The sequence below is a fragment of the Sabethes cyaneus genome, chromosome 1 (genome assembly GCF_943734655.1).
Source record: "Sabethes cyaneus chromosome 1, idSabCyanKW18_F2, whole genome shotgun sequence".
Lineage (NCBI taxonomy): Eukaryota > Metazoa > Arthropoda > Insecta > Diptera > Culicidae > Sabethes > Sabethes cyaneus.
Genome location: NC_071353.1, coordinates 148,645,844 through 148,673,419, shown reverse-complemented (window position 1 = coordinate 148,673,419; position 27,576 = coordinate 148,645,844). Strand labels below are relative to the sequence as shown.

Genomic DNA, 27,576 nt, shown 5'->3' with positions numbered 1-27,576 from the left:
ATGTCATTTTTCTACGAAAAATTTCGTTTAAATTTGTTAAGAAATAAAGAAATTAGTATCAGTGTCCAAATACTGATTTTCATTTCACTCCCAAAAGCTTCCCACCAGACGTCAAAAGTGGTTGTGAACTCGCTATAAATAATCATAGAAAAGAAAAGCACAACATTCATCCGACAACGAACGAAACGACGATGCTCTGCCGGTCGATTATGCTTCCAACGGAAAAGCTCAACTGCTGCAGCCTGCAGCAGCCAGGGGGCTGATATGACGTCACATTTTCGTTGCTCACATGAAAAAGGCGGCAAACGCATAGCGATTTCACAAAACGAATTTATCTAACCATTTTCACAGTTTCATGTATTTCACATTAATTGTCTGCCTGAAATTGGCTATGTGATGCTAAAACCTTGACTAAAATCGAACTAAAACTAACAAAATTTAACAATTTATACATCCGACTCGGTTGTCAGCTTGAGCCCATCTATGAAGCTGTCAGCTTGGGCCCGCTCTATGTTGGCTACGTTTTTTTTGTATAGGTTGGTATTGGAAGTGTCATTCCCGTGGCAGCAGCAGTGAAAAGTATTCATCCCGCACCATAAAAGCGATCAAGTGAGTGTTCATTTTCGCATCCGAAAAAGAGCAGCAGAGCATCATCTCCTGCGCATTATTGCACTCTTCTCTTATCAACATGCTTGCGTCATGCGAAATTTTTCGACCAACCATTCGTCCTTCGACCTTTGACCTGTCGTGTTCGTGTGCTGTGGTGAGCTGGCGAAAGCTTTTGTTCCGTCATTCCGTGCGTGCCAGCCAGAGCCAACAAAAGAAAACGACGACTAAACCGTTGTAGTGTACGGTAACTTAACTACTAACTTTAGCGGTAGTGTTTGATTGTTTCGTTCGACTGTTCGCGAGTCGAGCAACATATTTTTCGTCGCGGCCACTCATACACCATCACCATCGAGTATAGGCAAGCCAGACAGTTGTGTTTTTCGTCGAACCGCAAATCGCTTCCATCCACCATCTTACCTAGGTTTGTATTGGGTTGGGAATATATCTAATAGGGAAATAGTGCGCTCCGCGCTTCTCTCATACAGAAAAAATATATCGGTAATCTGTGTTTATTGTACAGGTATAGGAGACTAATCACAGCAGCTTTGCGGTAGGTGTTTGTATAGAACCGAGCACCAGCGATGGATGAAACGAACAGAAATAGTACGAAGCTAGATATCGAAGCAGCCAGACTTCAGTCTGCTGCTGCCGAGAAAGACAAGAAACAGGAACAGCACCAAGGCGGCGGCGAGCCCATCAGGGAAAGTTACAAGAAACTATCCGACGCGGAACTTGACCAAGAGGAGGCAAACGGTAAATATTAAATAAAAACTTGACTAAAAACGTCAATCACATTTCATGTAATCTGTTGGGTGGACTATTGATAATCGATTGAATGGGGAAGTGAAGAGAAAAAAATCAAAATGGATGACGAAACCAAGTTCAAGTTTGACATCATTTTCAGTTCAGTGCAAAGCTTTATCAAAGGGGTTCAGAATGCACACGATAAGAATATTATGCGATTGAAGGTGTGCCTCAAATGATAGTGAAAGTATCGTCCACGAGGAGCGATTAAAATCCCAAATCCCAATCAAGGGGTAATGTGATTTAGCACGTTGTACATAACCCCAATTTCTGCACGGTCAGTACCCTGCTTGTTGCGTAGACGTCAATGATGGTGAAAAAAAAAAATGCAGAAACAGCCTTGCCCGACGGAGCTGTCGCTCAAGCTGGCTGACGTCACGTATATGCTTTGCGCACAACACAAGCCAGAAGGACGGCAAAGTCAAAGATTGCTGCGTCGATTGTCTTTTTCCATCTGCGTTTTCAATTCGCCTTAAATGATGGCAGACAGACCAAAAAGCACAGAAACAAGCAATTCATGCAAGCCATGTGATTGGTTAAATTTACCCACCAATCAGACACGCAGCTGATTGGTAAATTTGAATTTTTGATTGACGAACAAGTGAAGCATATGTTTGTCATCATGTGATAGTAATGTTTTGTGATGAATACATCTAAACTTAAATTTAGGGACTTTGGTCGCCAAAATATCGAAAATTAAGTCTATTTAACAAGATAGCGCTAAATGATACGCATTAGCGTTATCACGCCTACAAAAATTTGTCTTCTGTTTTTTGGTCTACATGGCAACAGCAGGGTGCTAAACATTCCGCCCAGTTTAATTAGAATTAGTCGAAACACAAATAAAATCAAAATTCGCTTCGTTAATCGTACGAACACTAGAATGACAATCAATTTAACTATTTTGTTCTAAAATCGCAAGTGATGTTGGTATTGTTAGGCTTGGAGGGACATTGCGGTCACATGTTCAGCCCAATGGCAGCCTGTCGCCTATTATTATCTTCACTCACAACTCGTGATTCATGCTTCTACACCACACTGCACTTTTTCATTTTACCACCAATTGACCGTAGAATATTACGGTCAAACATCAGGAACACTGTTTGTCGGTCTGCTTATTTTAGCATCCGTTGCTCACGTACGCATGTTCAAGCATTATCTACTACAAGAAACAAGACTCATTTTGCTTGACTGTATCGGACGCTTTCCCAAAATCCACAATCGGGTGATGCGTTTATAAACTGTATCCCTGCAACTTATCTAGAATTTATGGCTGGGTAAACATTTGATCCGTAGTGAAGTGATCTAGAAAATCAGTTTGATATTTACCGACAAAACACTCCACCAATGGTTTCCATATGTCCGATTAATTGTCTTTTTCACTTTCTACGTAGTATTTAGAATACCAGTGCAATATGTAGCGCGCATAATGGAGTGGCGTGAGGCCAAAACTTGCTTGCTTGTTTGCTTTCGGATAGGTGTTAAAACACGTTTTTGTAGACATTCCTTCGGTAGATTTCGTCGTTCATGTTCGCGGTGTTAAATAAGGTTTGGTCACTCTCCGTAGGTCTGTTCGATCTTATCGTATTGTCGTGTCGTATCGTTGTCATCAACAAGCCAATACAGAATTGGACTCCGTGACCTGAAACCAAATAATAATTCACTGATGTTGATCACAATGATTATTTTGCGTTATACTCACACTCTACTATTCGTTAGAAGAATATTTTCGAGTTAACTTTTGGGCGTTCTTTTGGATGCGTCAAACTGCAAAAACAGATTCAAATTTAATAAATGGGAATAAACAAGGGGTGTTTATACTTCATTTACACCTTTAATTTGATTGTATTCCGACGAGTCTCGACTTCAAGTTATTGGCCTATTTGATTTTGTCGGCGGAATGAAAAATACCAACAGCTTTTTCGTTTGAAATGCCGACCCATCGGAATATGGTTCTGATGTTGGGCGGCCTAGCAAAATTATTCCTCTAATCGAATGTATTTACATTTTTGTGTTTTCAGCTAATCCGTTTTTGATTTATGATGATCACCGCAAATCATGGCCTTTGGCCCAAGGCGCCTTCTGGCAGTGCTCCTCCGTTGGCTAGCGGCATATGTGTTAATATTTCTGCGGAACAAAATGCTTTCTTAATCACTCATTAGCGATGTGCAAAGGAAAATAAAAATATCTAATCTTTTACCTTCAAGACAAATTAACAAAAATGCTCCGGCTAAAGTACACAGCGAGGTGAATATAGTGTCGTTATGCCACAGAAAACTATTATCTGCATTTCTCTTTAAACCAGGTCTTTGTACGACCGCCATTATAACATTATGCCATTATGTAATCCGAAAATCTTCGTCCTTGTAACTCATTTTTGAAATTTTGCAATGTGGATATGGAACTTCCACCGACAATGCTGAGTAGATAGCTAATTTTCTAATAGCTAATCGTCTCCATTCAACTCGATTTCGGGCCACTCGTCGCTAATATTCCCGGCGTTTCAGAAGTCGCAAGTCGCCGTCGTTCGGCATCGTTACGACGTGTCCGGTCCACCATAGCTTACCAATTTTCACTAGATGTACGATGGGAATATCTCCTAATAGTACTTGAGTTTATGAATCATACGGCTCCACCACTCTCCGCTTTCGGTTTGTTCTTCTCCAAATATGGTCCGCAGCACTTTCCGCTCAAACATGGCAGGGGTGGGTATTTCCTCCGTGAGCAGCGCCACAGCCTCAAGTCGTCAATTGCCGTCAACAGTTACCTCTCGTGACAGGCACACGTTTATCTCCTTTGAGCCTCTTCATGTCGTAATATATTTGGTATTCGATGCATTTACTTTTAGTCCAATCCTCCTAGATTCCGTTTCCAGTGTGGCATAGATTGCCTTCACCGTCTCAAAGTTTCTGGCTATAATATTAAACTCGTCTGTGAAGCCTAAGGTATGGTTACCTTTTGTGAAACTCGTGCATCTCCTCCGTCCGACACCTTGTCTAAACCTTTCCTGCGTCTCGAAGGAACTCGAGGAGTGCCCCAGCAGTGCGCACGAAACACATCATTCGATGCAATGTAGCATTGATGCATGCTCCTTTGAAATCAATAAAAATGTGATCCGGGGGCACGTTGACCTGTCGGAATTGGTCCGCAGTTGCGCAAGCACTCGTGAAGCCCGCCTGGTAATTCCCTACGAAACCTTGTCCTATCGGTGACATCCGGCGTAACAGGATCTGGGAGAGTACCTAGTAGTTGTTTACCCGCATTATGACGTGATTGTTGCGAATTTTTAAGTTCAGAAATGTCTATCAACTGTCAGAGCCCTATAGGCAGAAACCAAGAATACGTATCCGCTGGTAGATGTTCTATTATCAGGATCTGAACCCCAATCAACATCACAATAACCGATAACACCAGGATGATCATCTTGATTGTATTTCAACTTGTGTGTCTAAGTTCCTCTATGATAACGGAAAACATGCTTCACGTCAATCTGATGATCGGGTACAACACACTGCCTCCTGATAAGAAATTCTTCATCACTTCAACGGTGTTTGGTGACATTTCGCTCGTTAACTTTTCACTATTGTTAAGCGGTATTTTCACAGGTTTACAATCGCTCATGTTGAACCGCTTTAATACAGACTCGATGTACGCCTCCAAGTCCAGAATGTAACCATCTTCGTCTTTTCTATTCGGATTCTAACACAATTTTTGGCCATTCCAAGATCTTTTATTTGAAAGTTGTCACAAAGATGCTTCCTTTAGCTTTATCATTGTTACAGGAGGTGAAATCAATGCAATTATGTTTCCATCTCTGTTGCTCAGATACACGGAAAGGTCATATTGTTTAGAAATCATTCTTAACTTTTTCAAAGTAGCACCGGGCTCCCGGTTCCAGGTTCTGCTCGATTATTTCAATCCATACAGCGCTCCCAGCCGAACATCCAAAGTAACGTGGGCGACGGCGGTTTGGAGGTCGGGTAGGAAGTGACGGTTACGAACGAGGAACTCATTAATATCGCTAAATCCCTAAAGGTGAGCAAGGCACCGGGGCCAGACGGTATCCCGAATATGGCCATTAAAGCGGCTATTTTAGAGGCTCCCGAATTATTCGGGGCAGTAATGAATAGATGCCTGGAAGCTGGCCACTTCCCGGACAGATGGAAGCGACAGAACCTGGTCCTATTGCCGAAGCCGGGAAAACCTCCGGGTGTCCCCTCGTCATATAGGCCGATCTGTCTACTCGATACTGCCGGCAAGGTGCTGGAGAGGGTTATCCTTAACAGACTCGTACAGTGCACGGAGGGTACAAACGGTCTGTCAAGGAACCAATTCGGCTTCCGAAAAGGCAAATCTACGGTGGATGCCATCTTTTCTGTCACTAAGACAGCCGAGGTGGCAATCCAGCCCAAGAGGACAGGTATTCGTTATTGCGCAGTTGTCACGCTAGACGTGAGAAATGCGTTTAACAGCGCTAGCTGGGACTCCATAGCCAGCTCGCTTCGGAACGTCCAAGTGCCGGTGTCGCTGTACAGAATTCTGGAAAATTATTTCCAGAATCGTGTGCTATGCTACAACACGGAGGAGGGTCAGAAATGCGTTCCAATCACCTCAGGGGTTCCGCAAGGTTCCATACTGGGCCCGGTGTTGTGGAACGTCATGTATGACGAGGTGTTGAAGCTAAAGTTTCCGGTAGGGGTGACGATTGTCGGCTTTGCAGACGATATCACCTTGGAAGTCTACGGTGAATCTATCAGAGAGGTTGAGTTGACGGCTGCCCACTCTATAAGCATTGTTGAAGATTGGATGCGATCCAGGAAACTGGACCTAGCGCATCATAAAACGGAGGTTATCGTGGTTAACAACCGCAAGTCGGTGCAGCAAGCAAATATCAGTGTCGGGGACTGCACTACTTCGTCAACGCGGTTCTTGAAACTCCTTGGAGTCATGGTCGACGACAAGCTCAAGTTCGGGAGCCACGTCGACTATGCCTGCAAGAAGGCTTCCACAGCTATTTCGGCATTGTCTCGTATGATGTCTAATAGCTCTGCGGTATATGGCAGCAAGCGAAGGCTTTTAGCCAACGTGGTCCAGTCCATACTCAGGTATGGCGGGCCGGTGTGGTCATCGGCGTTAGGTACCAAAAGCTATCTAGCCAAGCTGGAAAGCACCTATCGTCTCATGTGCTTAAGAGTGGCGAGTGCGTACCGCACAGTTTCATATGACGCAATCTGCGTCTTAGCGGGTATGATGCCTATTGGTATCATCATCAGCGAGGAGGTAGAGTGCTTCAACCAACGTGGAACTAGAGGCATACGGAGTACCACAAGATCGGCCTCGATGGCAGCGGGCATGGTCTGATTCCACAAAAGGCCGGTGGACACATAGACTTATCCCGGAACTATCCGGATGGGTCAACAGGCGTCATGGCGAAGTCAACTTCCTCCTGACACAGATTCTGTCAGGGCATGGTTGTTTTAGACAGTATCTGCACAAATTTGGGCATGCGGAGTCCCCCGAGTGTCCCGAATGCGCGGACGTTGAGGAAACTGCAGAACATGCTTTCTTCATATGCCCTCGTTTCGAGGGCGTGAGAAGCAACATGATGGCAGTTAGCGGACAGGACACTACTCCGGATAACTTAGTCCAAAGGATGTGTTCTAGCTCGGACGTCTGGGGTGCGGTCAATGCGGCTGCTACCCAGATCGTACTTGAGCTACAAAACCGCTGGAAAGCCGATCAACGGCGAATAAACAGCCTAACTACCATAGTCCAGTAGTTATCTAAGAGCGTGCGTTAAGCACAATAGCCCCTCCCTGAAGTAATACCGATAAGGTGGTTCCAGGGGGGATTGAGGCTGGAGACTCGAGTAGGGTTTTAGTGGGTCTGGATCTTCACGATCTTCACGGGATACCAAACCCCACTCCCTGAGCTGTCTTCTCAGGTGTCTGATAGCAGATTTCCCTACTCGTTAAAAAAAAAAATACAGCGCTTTATTTAGTCTTCAAACCAGCGCCTTCTTACGACCGTCGACAAAACATGGCGGTTGCTCCATATAAGTTTCATCTAGCTCTCCTTAAAGAAACGCAGGGTGTCGATTACCTGGAAAATCAGGGAAAACCTGGAAATGTCAGGGAATGTCAGGGAATTTCATTTGAAGTCAGGGATATTTGACATGGGAAGAAAATATACCGGAAAAGTTAAGACTTCGCAAGAATAACATTTACTTCAAATATCTGGCACTTTTTCATTCAAGGTCTTCGCGTATGCCCAAATCAAATAGAATACGAGACGCTATTTTTACTCACGTGCAACCAATCTGCTGCGTACAAATTTCCGAGTTTCGAAATTTCGAATTTCATGAATGTGCGACTGACCTGCTTTAAACCTCAACAACGGTAGATCCGATTTGATCGATTCTGGTTCCAAAAGGAAGTGCTCACAACCTAATCGATCATTATCAATATCTTTTGGATTCTTTGATATTAATTGGATATTTAGGTCAAAAATTGTGGATAGAAAATTTGCTTATTTTGTACGGAAAGTGGCATAAAAAGGCGATACCAGCAAATTTTGCCTCTAGATAATTCCAGACTTTTGGACCGAGATCGGACTGTAACTGGGACGAGGACTAATCAAACTGAACCAAGATAAGCCTTTGAAAATTTACTACGATGTTCAACCTGAACGGGTCAGAACCCGGACTACAATTTTTATCCTCATGTCGATCACTAGTGAAAACCTATGCTTAATGCGTATTCGAATGAAAGATCATCTCAGCTTCAAAATTCTGATTTAGTCTAACAAATCAGTATCTTCGAAATTCGACTGCGAGCAGACGGTCAATAGAATCGCAAACCCGAAGTTTTCCTGAATATCAAAAGCTGACTACAAGTAGGTCGAATAAAAACAAAAGGTCAGGTTCAAAATAATACAAGATGAGCGATGCTCGTTGAGTCATTTGGCCTCAAAAATTTTTATATTACTGAGAAACAATAATTTCCTCAAATTCCAGACTCAGACAAATCGGAATTTGTGTCAAAAAATATCTTCAAATTATGTTCTAAACTAAAGACCAATTTTTATGTTTATTGTTTTGGATAGCTAATTGTTTGAAGCGGATTTATACCCATTCAGAATTCAGAAGAATGCAGTATTTACATTTTTATAAACAAAATCCCGCTTCTGGGCCGAAAAGCTGCTTCCGAAATTGGGCTTTTCGACGAAAAGTTAATGACTGCTAATTTCCCGTTAATTAAGTTCGAATTAATTTTATTTTTTCCCATAGAATTTTGCATAAAAAGATGGATTTGAATTAAAATGGAAATTGATTCATTAGGAAAAGATAATTCATGAGTAAACAACCAATTTAACACTTTGAAAAGTGAAATTAAGGAGATATTTTGTGTCTGGAATTTTTTGAAATATACCTGGAAAAACCTGGAAAAGTCAGTGAATTTTATTTTCGCTGGATAATCGACACCCTGAAACGCCATTACAGTATCCATCTGAAAAGATATCGCATCGCATGTTTCCTCGCAGTCCACTCCCATTTTACTGTGAATAGCCTGTCATGACAGCCGCGCCTTATAATACGTATGAGGATCTACTACACAGCAATCGCTCGTTACATCGGAATCGTCGTCGTCGTCGTCGTCGAAACCTTGGAACTCCTCGAAACTTGTTTCGGAAATGGATATCTGTGGAGTTTTCAAACCAGGAATACCAGCGCACCCAATAGATACAACTTTGTACTTGCCTGGTAACACGTGCTCCCTGGGCTGGGCCTTTGACCGAGGTAGTTCTAAAGATTGTCGTGGAGGAAGCGAAAGTCGGTCAATGTTGCTCAGCTGCATCTCTACAGATTCCCGCAGTTCTTATGCTTGCATTAGGTTTACCTTGCTGCATCGACTTATCTGCGACAGCTTCGGATTTCCTTCTGTTATACTTCAATCTTGTAGAACTATTTATTATCAACTAACTTAAACAAAGGTTATAATATGAATGATCAAAAATCTATTCTTCATTTGGGTACCCGGTCTACTGCAATCTTGTGTAACGAAGTTTTTCAAATTAAACAATACCTTGGTAACAACTTGGGTGGTTACAAGGTAACATTTCCTCCCTATTTCCTCCTTATTTCCAGAACAGGTAAGGCTCAAGTCTAGACGGCATCCTGATTGTTCTCTGGGGTCGAACAGGTGGAGACTCAGTAATGGAATTATCTGAAAGTTGTTCCCTTTCAAGCAATGAAGCAGGTCGTCCTTTTTGGCTGGAACCGACTTCTACTTCGACTACCACTGGTTGAATTGTTTAGGCCGAACATATCTACCAGAATACCTAGGGACATGGAACTTTCAGCGTCAGCTTTTGTCTCATTACAACGATGCTTAAGTTAGTTGGTATGCGACCTAATAAACTTCTTGCGTCCGTGAAACTCGTCGAGCAGCACATTGTGGTTGACACGTCCGTTGTTTTCAATGATAACACCGGAAACCCATTGCCATTTATTATTGCTGCTGTAGACTTTAGCGTAGACTTTGTCTCCACTTTTGAAATCACGTGGAATTGCGCCGTGCTTCAGATTGAAATGCTCGTTCTGACTGTAGTTGAAAACTACCGGTTTTGGTTGATTGTAATGTAGAAGATCAAGGATTGTCTTCATGTTACGACCAAGCATCTGCTGTGATGGTGTCTTGCCATTAAGAACACGACTAGGTGTAGTCCTATATACTTGGAGGAATGTCTGGAGCGTTTCAGAGATAGCTAGTTGATCTGCGGCTGAAGAAGTTTGCTCTTTTCTTCCCTCAAAATGAAACCGTATGACTGGAGACGTTGAAACAGAGCGTGAAGAGATCCGTGATGCTCCTTTTCAGTTCTGCTATACACCAAAATTTCGCCAAGAACGAGTCCACTCCTTTAAATCCAGCAACCATGCTGTTCATTAATTGCTGGAAAGCTCCGGGGGCGCAAGTCGATTGAACCGGAGGAGTCCTCGATGCGTGTTAATCGTTAGTAGCTGCTTCGAGTCGTCGTCAACTTCAACCTGAAGATAAGCATCGCTCAGGTCGATGATGCTAAAATACCGGCACCCGTTAAGCTTGCTGAATATATCATCTGGTACTGGTAACGGATAGTGATTGGGTTCCAAAACAGCATTAAGTCCAGTTGGGTAATCCGCACAAATGCGCACTTTTCCTCCTGGCTTTTTAACTGCTACGATTGGTGCAGCCCATTGCGAAAAATCCACTGGCGTAATGATACCCAATTCTTGCAACCGATCCAATTCAGCATCAATCTTCTCTATGGATGTAAATGGAACTGGACGCTTTGGTTTGAAGACAGGTCTGGCATCTGACTTGAGATATAGGTGAACCTTCATCTTCTTACAGTGTCCAAGGCTAGGCCTAAACACATCTGCAAACTCGGCTTTGTACTGTTCTATGTAATTAGCTTGATCAGCACCAGCATAAACTTGGTTACAAATAGTAGATAGTGCGGTGTCCCATAATCCGAACAACTCGATCCAATCCAGCCCGAACAAATTTATGCAGCTGATCGTCACATATAAAACTGTAGTTTTGGTGATATCTCCAAAAGTAACTGTGCATCGGAGTTCACCAAGTAGACGAAACGGCTTACCTGACGCTGTCCTTGCCGTTTGAGTAGTAGGAGTCAGTAAAGGTGAACCCATTTTCTTCCACTGCTCATGTGAGATGATTGAAATATCGGAAGCAGTGTCCAACTGTAGCGTGATTGAAGATCCATCGATGTCGATTGTCAGAAACTTTCGTCTCGAAGGATAGCAAACTTGGTTTATAGAGTAAATACCATTTACTTTATTCTTCCCCTTTGACGCCGCTTTCGTCGTATAACAGCCACAATAACCAGCTTTGTGTCCAGTTTGCTTACAGTTCCGACAAACATGCTTCGTGTATTTGCAGTCTCGGACGTAATGCATTCCGCCACACTGCCAACAGGGTGTTTTAGGACCTTCAGTCTTTGACTTCTTGCTTTCCTTTGAACGCGATTTAATCGATGGTGGTTTGTTTTGCTTGACTGAACAAATTGAACTTATCGGTTTCTTTTGGTCCACGATAGCTACATCATGTTTAAGGTTTTGAAGTTTTGAAGACGTTGGCATTCTGCGACGAGTGATTCAAGATTACACTCCCCTTCTACATTGTTTTCCAGCTTGGATAGAAGTCTTGTTCGAATGTCGACATCCTTTGGAGAGCGTAACCCGCAAATAAAAATCAGGCTTTTGAACGGTTATAGACGAATTCCCGGATGTTGGATGCCAGAGATTCGATGATGAATTCCGGACTGCTCGATGACCGCGCTGAAGCGTTTTTTTGAATGCCGAAACGTTTCATAAGCTGCATCATCCGAGCGTTTTGCTCCGCCATCTGCTTATTCTGTCGCAAAATTTGCTGATACAGGTCTCGAAAATCGCCTCCAGATCTTGCCATTTTGAATGAGTGGCTCTTCCTTCAAAGCGATAAATTCGAGTTTACTCCTCGTCGCCAATATGTTATACTTCAATCTTGTAGAACTATTTATTATCAACTAACTTGAACAAAGGCTATAATATGAATGATCAAAAATCTATTCTTCATTTGGGTACCCGGTCTACTGCAATCTTGTGTAACGAAGTTTTTCAAATTAAGCAACACCTTGGTAACAACTTGGGTGGTTACAAGGTAACACCTTCGTTGTAGAAAACAACGTCGACACGTTTTGCTCTCAAATAACTGTGAAAACTTTGATGTATTCTTTATCATTATCGATCCAGATACTTTTCATTTTCTTGCCTGTTTTGCGCTCTGCCATGGCATGGAAATCTTGCCATTCATCTGCAGATTTTTGTTTCGGAAAATATACAAACATACGCCGGGTTTTATTATCGATGAAAGGAATGGAGAATCGAAGGAATTCTCCATTGCTACACTGCTGCCAGAATTTATTAGCTATAACGCTTCCGATGCTCTAGACCCTTTTTTTAAACCAGCCATGTCTGTTGGTGTTGATTGATGGTGTGACTTCCAGTTGCCACCAACATACCGTCCTTAGCGAGCACTTTACATCCTTGGTTCGTAAAGTGGATAAAACTGCAAAACGTTTCGCCCTTTCTCGTCTCCTTACAGTCCCTTGCGATGTGCTCATATCAGTGACATTTCCTGCATTTTGAACCTTTGGCCAAAGTAGGCTATTGTTTTTGCTTACCACTGCTATCGTACCGTTTGTTGGTTGCGAAGGCTTGAGTGTTTCTTTCGTTTTCATGGTTATCTTCCTTTTGCAGAAGTCTGGTTTTCACGTAATCGCCGGCCATTATCATGGGCTTGAAACTTTTCCGAAGACCAGCCAAGAGCCAAGAGATCCATCTAGTTCAGCTAATTAAAAGTAGACACGACCTCGTTGACACGCTCTTCTACATTGCCGTAACTTTCCAAGGTTAACCAGTTTACTGCAAGAGACCCATATGTCTGGATAGTCCTTTGTCTTCGAAGGCTCATTCCAGTCGATTCCATGTTTCTTGAGATGATTCCGCATCTTCATCGCGAACATATATTGAGGGATTCAGCAGCAGAACATTTTTCAGCTTCGCTTTCAGATCCTTCTGTCCGTCTACGGTTTTGAAAGTTCCATATGGATTCCTCGCAGGTTTCACGTTGTCCAAAAGTTTTCGCTGCAAACTTCCAGAATGAATAATTTGCTGCTCCGGTTGATCTTTCTAAATACTGTTTTGTCTGCCACAAAAAGCTGAAGTAGAGAAACAAAATCACGGTCGCAGTGGTCCTTACGTTTATGGTGCAGACAGTCCAGAATTCTTCTTGACATCCTCCGGTGTTGGTTTGCCATGCATCAATCGTTTACAACACCCACATTTTCTGGCAAGAGATTACCATAGGGTCGTCTCTCTTCGCTTCTTCACTCTTCGTATCCGTAGAATGCCATCGGGATAATCAGCGTTTTGTAAATTGCTAGTTTTTTATGTGCTTGCCGTGCCAAGCTATACAAATTCGTCTCGATCTATCACCTCCGCACCATCTCGGCCGGCAGATTCTACGATCCACCTTGCTTCAAACTACTACCTGACGGGAAAAGGAACACGGTTGTTGTAAGACTGTCAAGGATAGTACGTTCCATTATCCATCCAGTCATTATCCGCCATTAGGTACTCATTTCGCTTTACTAAATCGTACGCTGCCTTGAAATCTATGAACGTCTTTCTCGAAAACCACATTGATGTTCGCCAACATAGGATTCCTGTAACGGCATCAGCCTGTAGAACAAAATGGAGAAGAGAATTTGACGTGTCACAGTTGTCCTATTCTTCCCAAAATAATCGTTGCTATTTGCCGAGTAATGTAAGCATAGAAATCTTCCTTTAAAGTTTCTTCAATTGGTCGTTCTTTGCTGATTTTTAGTTCTTCTGCATCTTCCCCTAATTTTGTTTTGTAATCTTCTGAAAATACCAACTAATATGATAAGACTGCGGACGTGGTATGATGATCGTGATTCTGTTCTGCTGCGCAACACACACGTTTCATATTCTTCGTGTCCGATTTGAGTTCTATAAACGATAGATATATTGCATTCTTATACCGTCTTGCAGTACAATGAAAATAGCTTACTTCAAAATGTCTCCTTTATCTTATAGTCTTTGTGGCACGTGTAGGGACTAGGGAAACGGTTTGGACCGTGCATTTATCGATAGTGGCAAAACCATACAGATTCAAATTCTTGATGTGATTCGCCCCGACTTTTAAAAGTGCAGCTCGTCCTTCGCAGCTATTGTGCGTTAACGTCTGGCTGTTTTTCTCAATTTGTCTAGAGTTGAAAGATCCACAGTTTGCTCATCCTTCTCAATCTTTCTGTATCCCTTATCTTCCTGACGTCTTTAATTTCGGCACAATTTCAGTCGAGTAAAAATATTTTTAATTTAAAATAATTTAAAAGATTATTTCACCTCATAAGTTACTATTAAATAGTATATTATGAACTGAACATACGCTGAATGTTGGTATGTATACCCTAAAAGACGCCCGCAATCGATAAGAGAATCCCCCGCAGAGAAACTCTCAGAGGTTTATCACTATGTCCCACTGATGTCATCGCGCTGCTGGCTGATGGAATCCCACCTCTCAGCACATTTGCGTTCGAGCATTTCATACTAATAGGAGCGAGTTTACTGCTCTCGTCGAATAATAATCGAAGTAAAATATTATTAAAACCCACAATCTTCTTTCTGATTTCTCCTGCCACGACACGACAGGTGCCACGATGGTGCGCGAAAACGGCAACTTCAGGGACGGCGAAGACGAGCGAATGCTCAACGGAAACGGTGCCGGCGGAGATCCGGCGGTAGGCGCCCTCGATAAAGACAAACTGGCCCAGAAGGAGGTTGAGGTGAAATTCATCTCCGAGCAGAATGGCGACGCCCGGATCGATCTGGAAGTGGAACAGCCGGTGAGTGTCCAAAGTGAGCAAAAATTAGCGCGTCAGCGCTAATTGTTGGTTGACTTTGGTCTGTCAAGGGCTGCCTGCCCTTAAAAGTCTCCCCCGATGAACCGCGGTAGGGTAATTGATTCTGAACCTTTCATCCCTTTGCTGTGCAGCAAACGTTCTCCGGCATGAGCAAGGAAGAGCTGATGAAGTTCGCCAACGATCCGTTCTGGATCCGGCTGCGTTGGTTCCTGTTCATCCTGTTCTGGGGCCTTTGGGTGGCGATGCTGGTCGGTGCGATCTACATCATTATGGATGCACCGAAATGTGCCGCTCCGGTTCCGCTGAGCTGGTGGCAAGAAGGACCGCTGGTGAAGGTCGATTCGAATGATTACCGCAATCAGGTGGACGCCGCAGACCGGTTCGGAGCGAAGGGTGTCATCTACGAGCTGCCGGCCGATGAGACCTATCTGGTGAATACGGCTTCGGTTGAGAAAAAAATTCGGGAACTTGTTGAGGCGTTCAAGTAAGTATTATATGCCTTTTCTTATACATATGTAGATAGAGTTGAAGACAGCTAGTGATAGCGCAATTGAATTAAATTGTACTCAATTAAGCTCGTTGCGTATTATACTCTGGAGCGGACGTATTGTGGTTAGGTTTTTTTTCGCATTAAGAACAGGTTTGTTCACTGGTTGCTGTGGCAACCATCCTCAAACGGGTATTCAGACATTTTTTCATCGACTTGTTTCGATGCCAGTTAACGACAACAACAAGTAAAATGAATACTACATACCAGAATTTCTTTTATTACCATTACCTTCAATTTATTCCATTCACTTTTCACTGGTTTTTAGTTAAACTTGTTTGCACAGACTCGAACAAAGATTCACCACACTACACATCTGCGAAAGAACTAGTCATTAAGGCACAGCTTGCTTAGATTGATTCAATACAAATTTTTACCTTTTTTTTTAATTTAACTCCCAGTGCCAAGGACATTAAGGTCGTTTTGGACCTAACACCCAATTACGTAACAAAGGATGACCAACTGTTCAAGGACGCGCTGGCCAGCGCGGACTCACCGGCTCGTTCGGCTTTCATTTGGAAAGAGTCCGGTTCGGTTCCCACCAACTGGCTTGCCGTAAACGGGGCGGGTTCCGCTTGGAACGAGGTAACACCTCGTCAATTTGTGCTGGCTCAATTCGGAGCCGATCGGTTGGACCTGCAGCTGAACGAACCGCTTGCCAAGGAGAAACTAAAGGCTGTGCTGCAACAGTTGGCCGGACTGGGGGTGCGTGGTTTCCGGTTGGCCAATGCAAAACACTTCATCGTTGACCGCGACGGTAAGAATGACGTTAACGCCGAAGTCGAAGATAAGACGCTATCGCACACGGACTACGGCTTCTGGACGCATGCCCACACGACCTACCAGGACGGACTGGGTGCCCTGCTGTACGAGCTGCACGCCGAAGTCAAGAATGCTACGAACGGGGAAGGTTTTCTGTCCGTAAGCGAGGACATAACGCGACCGGAAGTGTTTGCCACCAGTGGCAAACTCGGTCTCGACATTCCCGAGTTTGGTAATCTCGAAAGCGTCCTTCGGCAGCCGTTGGGAGCCGAATCGGCTCGAGTCATCCGTGATGACATTCAGAAGACTTACGTGGAAATTCAAAAATATAATGCCGCCGAAGGCGGCAAACCTTGGGTGCAGTGGCCGTATGACAAGAACTCCCTGCAGCAGGTGGCTGCCTCGGAGTACAACGTTTTCATGTTCCTCCTGCCAGGCGTTCCGGTTGTTCCGCTGGACGTCCTGAACTATGGCAACGTCAGTCAAACGCTGATCGGAAGCTTGGAGAAATATCGTGCTTCTCCATCGTACCAGCATGGAACGTTCGCCATCTACACCGATACCAACGGAACTTCCGTTGGATACACTCGGTAAGTTTGCAGTTCTTGAACCTAGAATTTATCAAAATCACACTCATTGTAATTATTGCTAACCTTTTGCTTCACGCTGCACTCATTCTAATCGCTCACTCGACGCTTGAATACTAACTAATCTTGTACACAGAGACGGGTAAGTACTGAGTAATCTACTAACAATCATTCCATTAATATCTAGTTTCAACAGCAAAATTTCAAATACAATCATTCTAATACTGGTTTGTTTTATCCCCTTGTTTCTGTAGGCAAAAATCCGGTAATCCGGGTTACTTCGTCGCGCTGAACCTTGCCGAACAGCAAATCGAAGCCGATTTCAGCCAAGTTGTCGGCATTGCCGACGAACTGACGGTCGTCCTCACAAGCGAGAACTATCGCGTTCCGGACATTGCTGTCAAGTAAGTACTAATTTATTAAACAGGGATATTTTAACACTGATCGCCCGTTTTTTTTACAGGAGCAAGATTCTATCGAATGCCGTACCGCTTTCCGGTCTATCGGCTCTGATTGCCACCTATGTGCCGAAGCAGGGCTAAGACGCACACAATATAAAACATAACGTAAACTTATTATAGTTGTGTCCCCACCACACTCTCGAAGAAAGGTGGTTTTACTCGTATCTAATTGAAATGTTTTGTCGTGAATGGACAATAAGCTAATCTATACCTACAAATGCGCAAGTTAAAAATGTTCGTTGCTTTAAAAAGAAACCTCAAGAGTAGAGTTGAATGTCGAATTCAATGAAATAAATGTTGAATCCAGCTAGAAGCATCAACTGTTTTTGTTGGTTAATATTAAACGAAAAAGTGAAAAACCTTGACTTACCAGTTACCATTACAGAACGGTCTGGTGGTTCTCCCAGTGACTGGTGTAATTTATGGTGTGTTCGTCTTCCTCCGCACTTCCGTCTGCACTCCTCTGTAGATGGTGCCCAGCATCTCCCGTTCAAAAGACTAACCGAAAAGACCGTGTTCGTGCATTATCTGCCATAGCTGGTTCCGATCGACTATATCGTACGCTGCTTTAAAATCGTTAAGGAAGGAGTGTGAGGGCTTTTTTTTGTATGCCAGAAGGGCATTGGGTTAAAAGGCCACTACCACAGTTCTTATAATCGTCTTTTGTGGCAGGCCTCTTTTGGTCTTTTGTGGCATTGCTTTATAAAGCCAATGATCGTTTTGGGATTTAGGCTCCATACCTGATATGGAGTAAGAAGGAAACTTCCTAAGAAGTAGTGCCTTGATAATGCAAGAGCTCCGCAATAGCAGAGCAGATGCGCTGAACTTTCAGGTTCAGAGTTACAAACGCGGCAGATGTCGGATGACACCTTGCCGATATTCTTTAAATGATAAAGAGCGGTGCTGTGTCCTGTTAGGAGTCCCGTGATTAAGCGTATTTCACTACGAGTTAAATGGAGTAGTTTTTTAGCTACTGCAGGGTTTGGGTAGATAAACTGTTTGGCTTGTCTACAACCCTGTGTTTGATTCCAACGGGATGCTATTTCTAGCTTTTCCCATGTCATCAGTTCGCCTTTCACGGCGGATGTGGAGGTGCCCAGAAACGGTTCAGGACCAATAAATTGCTGAGCAGGTCCTTGTCTTGCTAGGTTGTCAGCAAACTCATTGCCCTCGATACCGCAGTGACCCAAAGTAATAAAACTTTGTTTTGGCGGGAGAGCTCCCTCAATGCTGTGCTGCACTCCCAAACTAATTTGGACGGGCATTTGGCGGACTTGAGTGCCAGTAGTGCTGCTTGGCTCTCCGTGAAGATACCGATTTTCGCAGGCATATTGTTGCACAGATGTATATTGCATATACTTCTGCTTGAAAAACGGTGGGCCACTCTCCTAATGAGATAGTTTCCCTGATGCCGGGTCCGTAGGCTCCGGAGTCTGTGCAGGCCCCCATTTTTGAACCATCTGTAAAAAAACAGATAGTTCCAGATGGAAGATCTGGCCCTCCATTATTCCACATTGAGCGATCTGTTTCAATCACCTCATATGGAACGTCCATATTGGGCCTGGCTTCCATACAGTCAGAGACTGAAGTTACTAAGGGTGTCAGATTGAATTCCCGAAGTATGCGAAGATGACCGATTTGGTCACCTTCGAGTATGGTTTTACTCCTTTGCAACCGTAGTGCGCCGAGCTCTGCTTCCTTCTTCACATGAAGATGCAAAGGCAGTAAGCATAGCATTGCCTCCATGGTTGCAGTAGGTGTTGTACGCATGGCACTGGTAACTGTAAGACAGGCCAGGCGCTGAACTTTGTTTAGTTCGGCTTGGGCTGTCACCTTATTCACCCTTGGCCGTCATACGACTGCAGCATAGGTTATCCTAGACCGTGCAATAGTAGTATATGACCAAAAGGCTAGTTGAGGTTTCAATCCCCAGGTTTTGCCAAACAGTGAGCTGCATGCCCAGATAGCCGAAGTTGCTTTCTTAACAGCATAATCTAGGTGGGCAGCCCAGTTCAGTTTTTTATCCCCCCCAAGGATGTACCCCCCCAAAGTGGTACCGGCTCGAAAGAGGTTGATGAGCTCGGACATTATAACACCGTTCGTTTTTTGTAAGAAAATGGGTAGAATACCATCCGGACCTGGAGATTTCATTGGTTCAAAAGAGCTGAGTGACCAATTGATCGAAGCCTCCGTAAACAATCGGCGTGCAAGTAGAACCGAATCATTTGGCACATTGTGTAATGACCCATTCCGCTGTGTCCCGCCTATGTCTTGTCCAGTGGTCACTGTCGAACCAGGCAAGTGCGTGTTCATTAGAACCTCCAGAATTTTCTTGATGGTAACAGTGAGACTTCCATCCTCTTTTTTTAATTACCCTAGACCATTGCAGTGGTCCTTGGACATCGCTTTCTGCAGACCCGTAGCCTCTGGCAGAGTTTGAATGCTTTCGCAAAATCTAACTCGTGATTTCCTTTTGGCTTTGCGTAGCTCAGCGTCGTATTTGGTGGTGAGGGAAGCTCTGTAGTCTTCCCAGTTAGACGTGGTTTTGGCCCTGTTGAACAGACGCCTTGCCTTCCGTCGGAGATTGCTAAGGGTCTCATTCCACCATGGTACATCACGGCAAACTGTTCGCGTGTTTACGGGACAGTTTGTGTTATACGCGTCTGTGATCCTACATTGCAGGTCACTAGCGGCGATATCCAGCTCAACTGGAGTTCGTATAGCATAGCGGACGGTTCGTAGCGGACGCAACGACTATCTCCTGCTCCCCCTTAGTCGTCGGGACTACCACCGTAATGGCAACGACATCGCGTTGGATGAATTCTGTAATTGGAGAAAATGTTATTTTCTAATTTAACAGAATGGCAGTCCTCGGCTTGGACTGTGTATTGCAATAGATCAACCTACCATTAGCGCCGGATAGACCGAGGATTGTGGTATCGTTGATCCATGGCTCCTGGATCAGAGCAGCACTCAGCTGCTCATTGGTGAACCTCCGGCTTAGGACACTAGATGCGCCCTTGGCATGGTGGAGGTTCACCTGAACGCAGCGAAAGCTGCTCATTTTGTGGCAGGATTACCGTTTTCAGCTTGATCCAATGATGGATTGAGCCTTGGCGTACGGATACCAGCAGCGTTTTCGCTGAGTTGAGCGGCCGAGTCGCCCACACCGGCAGGCTTCGGTTGCTGCAGGCGACAGGCCACAGATGTCCGAACCGCACTTAACGACGGATTGAGCCTCTGAGGTTTGCTATCGACTGGTGGTTGCTGCGTACGCCTCTTGCGAGGTTTTCGCTGCGCCCGTCTAGTCTTCGCAGGAGTGCATTGTTTAGGTGGCGGCGGGGCACTCCCGGATGGAAGTTCCGCACTTTCCAACCTCAACGTTGCGGGATTGCATGGTCTTGGTGGTGGCGGGGCGCTCCCAGAAGGGAATTCCGCTCGTACCTTCCTCGACTTTGCAGCAGAGACTGTTGCGCCTCAGACCTCTGCCAACCTGTCGTATGCGTGCTCGCTGCTCGGTGACCTGGCTTGCCGATTTTTGGTCAACCTCCATCAACAGTTCGACGGTATTTCCAAACACATTGCGACGGCGTATTTGCCACGCTTGTGTCGAAAAGCCGTCGTTCTGATTCTGGAGGAATCTCAAAATTTTCTCGTTCGTGATGCTGACACTGTCCTGGAAGTACCCTATGAAGGTATGTGCCTTCGGCAGGTCCTTCGTGTCGTAGGCCCGTAGTTGTGCCCCTTCCCACGGGACGAGAGTAGATGCCGTTTGCTCCAGCAATTTGACCGTGCTCTGGTCAGAGCACGCCAGTGTCAAGCAGCCGTTCTTGAACTGGCAGCTCCTGAACTTTGGCCTAACGTCTGGAGTCTCCTGGTCAGCAAGGTGATCCAGAAGAAGGGCGCGGACAGTCTGAAGCTGATCCGTAGTTAGCAGGGAAACGGGATAATCAGCCGTAGTTATGGCGTGGCTGAAATCATCCACGATTTCCCTGTATGTGCACCCCAAGGATGGTTTTGCTGATATTCGGCGACGCCGTATCAGCAGATCGTTGCCTTTTGGTAACGACCAGGTCCCGCTGGGCAGGCTGGCCGGCCGACAGAAGGGCGAGTTCCTCCGCTTCCTCCTTTGAGTAGCCCTTGCTACGATACCACTTCTGCCGTCGCCGTTGCGCATTGGAGAGACGCTTGGCCACATCTCCGGAAGCCTCAGGTTGCCCCTTGACTTCAGGCAGCGCCGCTGGATCGGGAAGGTTATCCGCGTCACTCTCCGCATTCCCGGTTGGTGAGTTTAGGATCAGGGATAAAGCCGAGAGTCCTCCTTCCAGCGACATGCTGTCGAGGTTAAAGTCCTCTTCCATCCCTGTGTCCATCACTTCACCAGTATCGACCGTGCCGATCGAAGTGCGCACTTCCGGTCTACCGTCGTGCGCCACCTCTACACCTACTCCGGTGTTTATCACCAACTCTTGGGGGCCGTTGGTTGCCCCATCAGTTATTTTTGTAAGGATATTCATGGCGATGGTTGTACTCTGCTGGGGAGAAAATCAACTGTCCTTTACCAACTTGGAACAGAGGGAGCAATTTACTGCACAGGGTGCTCTGGTACCATGCAGGCTCCGTTCGACCTTGGGAAACTTTATTAGACCCCCCCCCCCAAGCATTCATCCCTAGGCACGGGTCGCATTACACCGAGGATTGGGATCCTCTTCCGCATTTTGCTCAAAATGTAGCATGCTTCTAGACTACTTGCTACATTGAGAGCAAAAGATTTTTACAAGATTTGCCGCGGAAGAGACACGATGTGCGGTTCCGGATGGATCCACCACAAATTTGCCATGGAGCCACCCGGAGCCGCACGCCGAGCGACAAATCTTAACACTCCTTCTTTATCCTCGCTTGTGACAGACAGCTCGGGTCCCGATCCAATTTCTCCATCACCCGTTCACTCTTTTTTAGGGAGCCACACGTGGCGGTTCATTACAGATGTCAGTGGTCATCCGAATGAGCCTGAGTGGAGACAGGCGATCAACGATGAAGTGATGGGGATAGAGAGGGGTTGAACGTGGACCATAGTGAAGCGTCCTGCTGGTGTACAACCCGTACCGTGTAGGTGGGTGTTCAGCGTGAGAACGGATGCAGATGGGCGGCTTTTGAGTTGTAAGGCGGGATTGATAGCCTGGGGTTGCGCGCAAAAGAAACACATCGACTACGAAGAGACATATGCACTGGTGGCACGGTTGACTGCCATCACTGTTTCTTTGGCATTAACAACAAACAATGGAATGTTGATTGACCAGCTGGATGTCAAAGTCGCTTTTCTGAATGGTAGGCTCAACGAAAAAGCGTACATGCAACGTCCAGAGGGGGTAGAGCTGCATTCCGGTGAAGTGTTCTTGCTGAATCGGTCATTGTACGGTCTGAGGCTGTCATCGAGGTGTTGGAAGTATGTCAGGCGTGTCCTATACGATACCTGCGGTTCACGAAGGAGTACGTTGATGTGCAGTAGAGGCCAGAAGCAGCCAACGGTTTCGGCGTGTGTGAATGCAGATTGCCGGCAATAAATTCGATGTATCCGGATTTTTACTCAACATTTCCGGAAGCACGGTTGCTTGGTCGTCCGGGAAACGGGCTCTAGTGGTAGTGTCTTCATAAGAAATGCTGTTCCCGATGGTAAGATCAAGTTGATCTGCATTCTGACCCAGAAGCAACAAGCAGGCATCATCATGATGTCTTTAACGGCAGCTTTAAGTCCGACGTTTATAGCTTTAAGAAGCAAGATAGGTTTAGAAGAAAATAACTGAGGGGATGTTGAAACCATAGCAACCCAGACACTTGCAGGGCCAGTTGCAGCCGAGATTCAAACATACGACGACTGGCTTATTATGCCAGCGTCATACCTCGAAGCGAGGGAGGTAGTCAGTAAACAACTATTAAACGAAATAAAACTATTCTCTACATAAATGTTACACAGAATGGTTCCCAGGATACTTCCTTGAGGCGCGCTTGCAGGGATTTTAAATGCTTGCGAACAGACTCTGTTCAGAGATACCTGGAATCTAAAACTTCTTCTACTAAGACGCTCCAAAAACTACACATACCTGGAATGCCATTGCTGTCGTCTTGGATGCCGACTCGTTTCGCTGGTTTGTGTTGGTAACCCGATGGAGTTGATGTATGGCGGACCTTCCCTTGCGACACCCAAACTGTACCTCCAGGAAGAAAGACACTTTTCTGATCAGCAAACCGAACGAAGAATCCAGCTTTGGATTGACATCTCTTGCATCTCTTGCAGAGGGTAGAGTGCAAGTTGGTGGGTCGATAGCTCTTCGAAACAGCAGGATCTTTCCCCGGTTTCAGCACTGGGATGACATATCCTAAATCCCACATTGATAGGAAGTAGCCAAGCTCCCAGCACCTGTTGGACCGGTTTACTACTTAAGTAAATGAGCCGCCAAGAAGAATGCCAAAGACAAATTTAACAAATTAAAAAAAATTCACCCATACTCACATATGAGCAGTTCCTGTGAGCATAAGAGTGATCGTGCGGTATCGTCATAGCGAATGCTAATTAATCAATCTTGATGTTTCTCGTTCTAGTCTCGAATAATCTCGCATCACCAGTCACTTTAACACTGCTTCCAACAAAACTTTTATTGCCAATTTTGATTTTTGATTTTGATTTTGACAGTGAAAAAAAAAAATGATCGAGAAATTCCGGCAAAGAAGCGCAGCTTGCTGCGATTACTTCTGTATATTGTATTGAAGTTTCTCTATTAAAATTGATTCCTTTTTTTATTGTTTGTTTGTTAGCAATTTTTACAGAATATTAAACGTATTTAGTAAATAACGATATTGAATGAGAATTTGTATGTTTAACTTACCGTAGCGAGGGGACGGAGACAGTTCAAGTTGGATATGGATTCTGGCACCCCGTAACTTACATGCGATCCAGTATTGGAGCATGGCATGGCTCTTCATCCGTCCGAAAAAGATGCGAACATGTTCAATAACTGTAGTTCCACCAGTGTCCTGGAGCCGAAAAAAAACTTTTCTAGATGATTATGGATATCTTTTCCTGCGTTCATTTCTCGGCTACTTCCTCTCTGTATTACGATTAAACTAAACTTCTTTTTTTCTTTATTATTAATCCGTTTCCGTAAACTTTCTAAACAAAAAAAATCAGTGCCCGTGATGAAAGTGTTAAGACGCTGTTAAAATCTGTGTGTGGTTTAGTTTATCGGCGGTGCGCTAAGCCACTTGGCTGGCCTGGTTGGAGGAAACTTTTTTTTAATGCACAATGAAACAACCCCGCGGCCGAGCCATGTGTCCTGTATCATCGAAGCACAGAAAATCTAAACAACCAAACAAAAAAAAACGAACCCTTCTGCTGCTGCTGTTGCTGCGGTGACTAGGCACCTAATCCAGCTCTTCTTTGACAGCGGGTCCACCACCCGGTGCAGCAGCAGCAGCTGCTGCTGCTGCTGCCGATGCCGCCATTCTAGTCTGCTGGCTACCGCCAGCCGATTCATCTTCCCCGTCGTCTAGCTCCTGGAAGAACTGGTTCAACAGGTCACCGAAAATGCCGGGAATTCCCTCGTGTTGCGGTCTCTGTGGCTGGTTGGCCCCGAAGAATATCATGCCAATCTTTTGCAGATACTTTTCATAGGACGGATCGCGCTCCAGCGATGGTTTGTACAAATCACACAGAGTTCGGAATACGACCAGCTTGCGCTGGTTCGCTTCGATAGCTTGCAGCAGAAAGAAGATGAAATTAAGCAGCGGAGTGATGAACGGAGGCTCACTGCACGCTATCTTCGGGTGATATTTCGTGTAGGTCGCGAACGTTTTCGACGCCGTCGACGTTTCCTTCAAACACAACTGCTGGAGGATAACCTGAGCGATGAACAGGTCCATCTCGGACGGAAAGCCCTTGGTTTCACTGAGCTGAATCAGCATGTGACCGCAACTGTTCCCGTCCTTCGAAAGCAAAAAGTGATGGCGCGCCTGGGTCAGATTGTCCTCGTTCCACATGATCTGCGCTATCAGCTTGTGCATCAGAGGGTGACCGACCTGGGAATTGGACACGCTAGCACTCCATTTTACTGCCTTTACCTGTTAAAAAACATATTAAACTTAACAAACGTCCAATGCTTCCATTCCAAAGTAACTCACCAGCAACGTTTCTCTCTCAACAATATGCGGTTGAATCTTACTTAGGAGAATGGCTAGCTTTTGCATCCACTTTTCCGTTCCATCTACGACGCCGGCCTTCTCCAGTGTGTCCACTACCAGCAGGCCCAAATCGGCTCCGCTGGTTTGCTGATCATGGCTCAACAGTGTCAGTGCACCCTTGTACAGCAGGTCCAACAGTTCTTCGTACTTTTTCTGCGACAGATAGCGAAAGTACAGTGTCCGGTACATCTGATGAGCCTCGTAGTAGTTTCCCGATTCGATCGATGATTCCAATTTTGCTAGAACCCGAGCGACACCACGGGCGCCGGGACCGGCCGTCGTGGCAGGTGCAGCCTTTGTGGTCATTGTTGTGTCTTATTGTTTAGTACCGCGTTGGCGGACACTCACTCAATAATCGATTTTTGCACGCTCGCCTTTTTTTTTTGCTACTCTGCCTCTCTGTTCGCAAAACTCCACAACGAAACCAAATCAGTTTTTCTCACCGCATCAATGCTTGCTCGTCGAATGTGAGGCTAGACATGCAACAATAGGATTTCTTTTGCAATTTTGAACACAATTTCCAGGTATTTCAAGAACAATTTCCAGGCTAAATTTTGAGAGCAAAACGCAACAGACCTATTTTTCGTTTTCCGTCCGTCACCGTCGCACTACGCCTTGCTGTCAAATAAAGCGATAAAATTGTGAACTGTCAAAAAAAAAAAAGTTCTTTTGTGCTACAGCAAAAAGAAGGTATGCTCGAAAAGGAACAGTGTAGCGCCGATTATTCGAACATTTTTTAAACAAATCGCGGTGCTTAATCCACCTTTTCGCGTGCGTAATGGCGGCTAGTGGGTACAACCTTCGGAAAATGTAGGCATGCCTATAGCAACTTTATTCACGTCAAGTTGATATTTCCGCCCTTGATTATTGTTGTAGAACTGTCAAGCGTACGCGAGCGGAGTTCCCAAAAGCAAATAAACATTGTCGAAAGGTGTACCCACTGGCCGCCATTAAGCGCGCGAAAAGGTGGATAGCAGGTTGTCACCGCAACGATAGCACAACACTGAGAAAACTTTTCGTATAGTTCTATGTGTTTCACGCATAGATTTTTTCCGTGTGCCCTGTAAATGAACTTTATGTGCCAAACAGTTACCATTTATGTGTTTTTAAAATTTACCTTTAAAATTTGCACATACTATTCATATGCATATAATTTTCATGTGTACTTCTGGGCGGATTGTGTTTATATGTGGCACATAATAATCATAAGGATTTTCATATGGAAATTTCCCATTAGTTATGTGCGGATTATTTTAAGTGAAGGTTTCGTAGGGAATTATCAGGCGGGTTTCATGGGGGCTCGTGCAACTACGGACCGAATTTTTTCTATCCGACAGATCTTGCAGAAATGTCGGGAGTACAACGTGCCCACGCATCACATCTTTATTGATTTCAAAGCAGCATACGATACAGTCGATCGAGACAAGCTATGGCAGATAATGCACGAACACGGTTTTCCGGACAAACTGACGCGACTGATCAGAGCTACATTGGATCGAGTGATGTGTTTCGTATGCATCTCTGGGACACTCTCGAATCCTTTCGAGACGCGGTGAGGGTTGAGACAAGGTGACGGGTTATCCTGCATGCTGTTCAATATCGCTCTTGAATCCGGTGATCCGACGATCGGGCATCGAAACGAGAGGCACGATTTTTACCAACGGTAGCCAACTTCTAGGCTTTGCAGATGACTTCGATATCATAGACATGAACTTTGCGACGGCGGAGGCAATCTACACCAGACTGAAAGCGGAGTCTAGGAGAATTGGGCTTAAAATAAATGCGTCGAAGACCAAAACGCGCGTCTCCCACGGACAGTAACCGTTGGCGGCGACGAACTAGAAGTGGTAGAGGAATTCGTGTATTTGGGATCGCTGGTGACCACGGACAACAACACTAGTAAGAAGATCCAGCGGCGCATCCAAGCGGGAAATCGGGCCTACTTTGCTCTTCGTAAAACGCTAAACAATGTACAAAACCATTATTAGACCGGTAGTTCTTTATGGACTTGAAGCCGTGACGCTGCTTACGGAGGACATACGCGCCCTTGCCGTGTTCGAGCGGAAAGTGCTGCGGACGA

The 27,576-nt window shown here is 45.0% G+C and overlaps 2 protein-coding genes across 2 annotated transcripts; one reads left to right on the top strand and one right to left on the bottom strand.

Moving 5' to 3' along the window:
- The first annotated feature begins 749 nt into the window (after nt 1-749).
- Nucleotides 750-17,573, top strand: LOC128736480 (uncharacterized). Its single transcript, XM_053830967.1, has 7 exons — nt 750-1,030; nt 1,130-1,362; nt 14,693-14,886; nt 15,036-15,388; nt 15,853-16,803; nt 17,055-17,204; nt 17,264-17,573. Exons 2-7 carry the CDS (start codon nt 1,191-1,193, stop codon nt 17,340-17,342), a joined length of 1,899 nt encoding a protein of 632 aa, XP_053686942.1. The 5' UTR covers nt 750-1,030; nt 1,130-1,190; the 3' UTR covers nt 17,343-17,573.
- Nucleotides 17,574-24,372: 6,799 nt separating this feature from the next.
- On the bottom strand, nt 24,373-26,081 carry LOC128742966 (Golgi to ER traffic protein 4 homolog). Its single transcript, XM_053839468.1, has 2 exons — nt 25,437-26,081; nt 24,373-25,376 (listed from the first exon to the last, which is right to left on the bottom strand). The coding sequence occupies exons 1-2, from the start codon at nt 25,800-25,802 to the stop codon at nt 24,681-24,683; spliced, it is 1,062 nt and encodes a 353-aa protein (XP_053695443.1). The 5' UTR covers nt 25,803-26,081; the 3' UTR covers nt 24,373-24,680.
- Nucleotides 26,082-27,576: the final 1,495 nt, after the last annotated feature.

Coding starts and splice junctions, on each gene's coding strand:
- LOC128736480 (XM_053830967.1), top strand. CDS start 1,191: ATGGATGAAACGAACAGAAATAGTACGAAGCTAGATATCGAAGCAGCC. Junction 14,887..15,035: donor ATCTGGAAGTGGAACAGCCG/GTGAGTGTCCAA, acceptor TTTGCTGTGCAG/CAAACGTTCTCCGGCATGAG. Junction 16,804..17,054: donor ACTTCCGTTGGATACACTCG/GTAAGTTTGCAG, acceptor TTGTTTCTGTAG/GCAAAAATCCGGTAATCCGG.
- LOC128742966 (XM_053839468.1), bottom strand. CDS start 25,802: ATGACCACAAAGGCTGCACCTGCCACGACGGCCGGTCCCGGCGCCCGT. Junction 25,377..25,436: donor TTGAGAGAGAAACGTTGCTG/GTGAGTTACTTT, acceptor GTTTTTTAACAG/GTAAAGGCAGTAAAATGGAG.